A 3461-nucleotide genomic window follows, 5' to 3' on the forward strand; every position below is an offset into this window, starting at 1 on the left:
CCAAGACTGATCACGACACAGTGAATGTGGTATGTATACTCCTTGGTGGTTTGCGAAAGTATATTCCCGCTCTTTTGTCGTTTTTCGCTCATTCCTTCTCCTGTCACTCCACGAGTCCACGTGCCAAGTCGTGCTTACTGCTTATGAGAACAAAGACAGTCAGCCTGTCAGTTTCTGCCAACAGCAAAGTCGCACAAGAGTCGAGCGTTAAAGTGTCATTGTTTAAAAAGGCTTCAAACATTTGGGCGTAAGTACGCGTAGATATTTATTTATGTAATTATAATTTATTAAATTACTTTTCGATATAGTGGGAGCATAAATAACCTTTGTTACATTGAAAGAACTTGGTTGCATTGGTGACGCCATTTTGTTGAAACTGAAACTAAAGGACGTGCATGGACTCTGGAGACCCACATCCCTTATGGTTTGATAATACAATTTTATGTGTTAAATTTTTAAGGATTTCCTATCATTTAATCACTATTCAATTTTTTAGAATGAGAATGTTCCCCATATGATAACTTGCTTTCCCATTATTTTTGTGTTTCTATATTGGAAATTAATAAATATTATGGGAACAGTTCCTTATTAGGATAGGCCAGGTTAGATGATGTTAGAGTTTGTTAAGATTGGCTGTTAGCATAAGTTCATAAGATATGATCCATAAGTGTGTCACTTCCTATACTTTATAATGCATTTGTTTTAATGAGAGCTACTTTGAAAAAGACGCGAAAATAGACTACAGGAGGTTTTGCAGTCCATCTCCCTATTTTGTCTGTACTATGCCTTTGAAAGCACCTCACTAGGCGTTGCTTTACGAGAACCTATGACGTTTAACTACGTCACTCCACGACAATCTCTCAGTAAGGAGTGGAAAAATTATGGAACATATCTTATAAACTTATGATGTTAGGCACGCCACAGGTCAAAGAGGGAGTTTTCAAGAATAGCTCCGGGTGACGGTTTTTAAAAAAACATTTTCCTTCTGAAAGGGAAAATTGCAACAAAATTATGGTGCAAAAATATTTTGGGGCAAACAAACAATTATTAAGGAAGATAGAGCTAGTTTTAATTTTAATTGCCCTGGGAAGAAGAGGGCAAAATTTATGCTATAAAAATGTCGTCTACTTATTTTCGGCCAAACCAAACCATACTTAACCTTACCTAACCTAACCAAACCAAACCAAACCAAAGCATACCTAACCAAACCAAAGCATACCTAACCAAACCAAACCATACCTAACAAAACCAAAGCATACCTAACCAAACCAAACCATACCTAACAAAACCAAACCATACCTAACCAAACCAAACCATACCTAACCAAACCAAACCAAACCTAACCTAACCGAACCTAGCCAAAAATAAGCAGACGACAATTTTTTTATAGCTTCAATTGTGCCGTTTTCTGTCCAGGGCAATTAAAATTAAAACTAGCTGTATCTTCCTTAATAATTATTTGCCACCATAATTTTTGTCGCATTTTTCTCTTTCAGAAGAAAAAACAAATTTTTAAATACTTAAAAGGTGATGTAAAATTGTACAAAAAGTATGAATTGTATTCTTCAAATTTTGAGGAAACCCTGTAAGTTTGGTTTGGTTAGGTTATGTTTGGTTGTAAATGGTTTGATTATGAAACTGGCCGTAATTTTATTTGTATTGGTAGATGAAACTGTGGACTTTATTTTTAAATTTTGGCAAACGAATTTTAGCCATTTTTCTGTACGGAATTACCTTCATTTTGTTACAATTAAAATTTGTTTTATTTACAGATTTTCTTCTTTTTGCGATTTTAGGCAATTTTTAAGGATATTAAATCTATTTGCAAATATATATGAAATGTCAAATAGAATGAGTTCAAAATATGGTAAAGTATTACATGTTTATTTTTTTGTGGGGGCGGGGGATTCATGATATATGTAGATAATTTTAAATTATGAACTGCAATACATTTTTTTGGTCACCTTAGGAAATGAAGTAGAAACTGTGGCCAGGCCAACAAGGGCAAAAAATTATCACGATCCAAATTCAAGTTATCGCAACGAAAATAGATCCGAGACTTATCATGACAAAAAGAGATATGACAATAGATATGAGCCTTATCCCCTTCGAAGGAGTGGTAAGACATATTTCAACAATAACGTGACCTTGTTTTAATATACCAGGCCTTGATCAAGTTCATCTGCATTAGAAACGCTGAATTATAGAAAAGCAAAGCGTGCCTCCGTTTATGTCCCTTGAAAGTGACTTTCCTGCTGCACAGCAACATAATCTTGACAAAGGCTTAGTTTTAACTGGGCCTGCCCTTCCCCCTTAGTGAAAGAGAAAGGCCCCCCCAAATCGGTTTTTGCGTTTGCCAAGGTCATTGGTGTCTAGAATATTAGGCAGCAAAGCGTACTTGGGGCGCCAATGGAGACGCGCTGTGCTTTAAGCGCAGATGCTCTTAACTTTAACAGAATTTATTTATGTTACTTTTGTAGGCCTGTATACAAATAAAATAATTGGTTTTATATTTATAGATCACAGACGTGGTATAGATCACAGACATGGATCTGAATTACAAGGTCAGGGTACTTCAAATTTAGACTAAATTAGGTTTAATGTGCCTTGCTTATTTTATGTCAATGAGTAATTTGAGTAGAGAGGGGAGACGACATGGTATATCTCTCCCTCTACGCATGGTTTTGTAATAAAGAATTCTATACACAAGCTTAGAGATAGAAGGGAGTGATGTTGCTATATGTAGCACTAAAACTACTCTATACCGCACGTTAGGAAAGATATGTTTTTTCTGTGCCTGTGTTTATTTGAGCTTTTATGCCTGTTGACTGAGATGAACTTTACATAGCACAAAGTATTTCTAATTATATTCGGAACCATGTTTTAAGGATATGTTTTATTTCTCATAGATGAAAGACATACACCTCAACGACAACCTCAACGACAAGAATCTGATGTTATGAGTAAATATTTTGCATCTCTTTATAAATTTTACTCCCTTCGAAAGCTTTTGGGTATAAGATGTGGATCATACACGGGTTAGCTTTGGTCAAGTTTAGTTTAGGTTTTCTTGAGTTTAGGGAGGGGCTCCTTGGCAGCATGTACCATCTTTTTCTCTTTCTGGTTAACATTGAAGAGCAATAGGAAATAGAAAATAAATGTAATATTCTACTGGGTGCTCTGACAAAAAGACTCCATCATCACCTGTTCATCATTATTGAGAGATTACTTTCAAAGCTTGTTACTTCCAAAAACATTGAGCCAATTAGGAATCAAAGCAACCCTCACCTACCCTATCATAGTTTGGCTTTGAACTTTGGAAGAAACGAGCCAATCCCAAGTAACAGTAGTCAAAATTTAAACTTTATCAAATTCTTTTGGATTATTACAGAAAATGAATTTTATGGTTACACATTAATTGGAGACCTTCAACTCTTGTACGCCCAAGTGGAATATAAGAA

At 35.4% G+C, this 3461-nt stretch overlaps 1 protein-coding gene across 3 annotated transcripts; it reads left to right on the forward strand.

Annotated features, from left to right (window-relative positions):
- Positions 1-3185, forward strand: LOC149677279 (uncharacterized). 3 transcript variants are annotated; one of them, XM_089837438.1, is made up of 6 exons: positions 1-247; positions 342-424; positions 1773-1867; positions 1970-2119; positions 2520-2564; positions 2910-3185. In XM_089837438.1, the coding sequence occupies exons 3-6, from the start codon at positions 1840-1842 to the stop codon at positions 3041-3043; spliced, it is 357 nt and encodes a 118-aa protein (XP_089693564.1). In that variant the 5' UTR covers positions 1-247; positions 342-424; positions 1773-1839; the 3' UTR covers positions 3044-3185. The 3 variants fall into 3 exon arrangements, with proteins under 3 accessions (XP_089693564.1, XP_089693563.1, XP_089693562.1); XM_089837437.1 differs by having other exon boundaries at positions 2-247; positions 309-424; XM_089837436.1 differs by lacking the exons at positions 1-247; positions 342-424 and having other exon boundaries at positions 1481-1867.
- The last annotated feature ends 276 nt before the right edge of the window (positions 3186-3461 follow it).

Source organism: Phalangium opilio, unplaced genomic scaffold, assembly GCF_054372755.1.
Source record: "Phalangium opilio isolate 3A_F unplaced genomic scaffold, DU_Popi_V2 ptg000043l_1, whole genome shotgun sequence".
Taxonomy (NCBI): domain Eukaryota; kingdom Metazoa; phylum Arthropoda; class Arachnida; order Opiliones; family Phalangiidae; genus Phalangium; species Phalangium opilio.

Coding starts and splice junctions, on each gene's coding strand:
- LOC149677279 (XM_089837436.1), top strand. CDS start 1,552: ATGAATTGTATTCTTCAAATTTTGAGGAAACCCTGTAAGTTTGGTTTG. Junction 1,868..1,969: donor TAGAATGAGTTCAAAATATG/GTAAAGTATTAC, acceptor TGGTCACCTTAG/GAAATGAAGTAGAAACTGTG. Junction 2,120..2,519: donor TTATCCCCTTCGAAGGAGTG/GTAAGACATATT, acceptor TTATATTTATAG/ATCACAGACGTGGTATAGAT.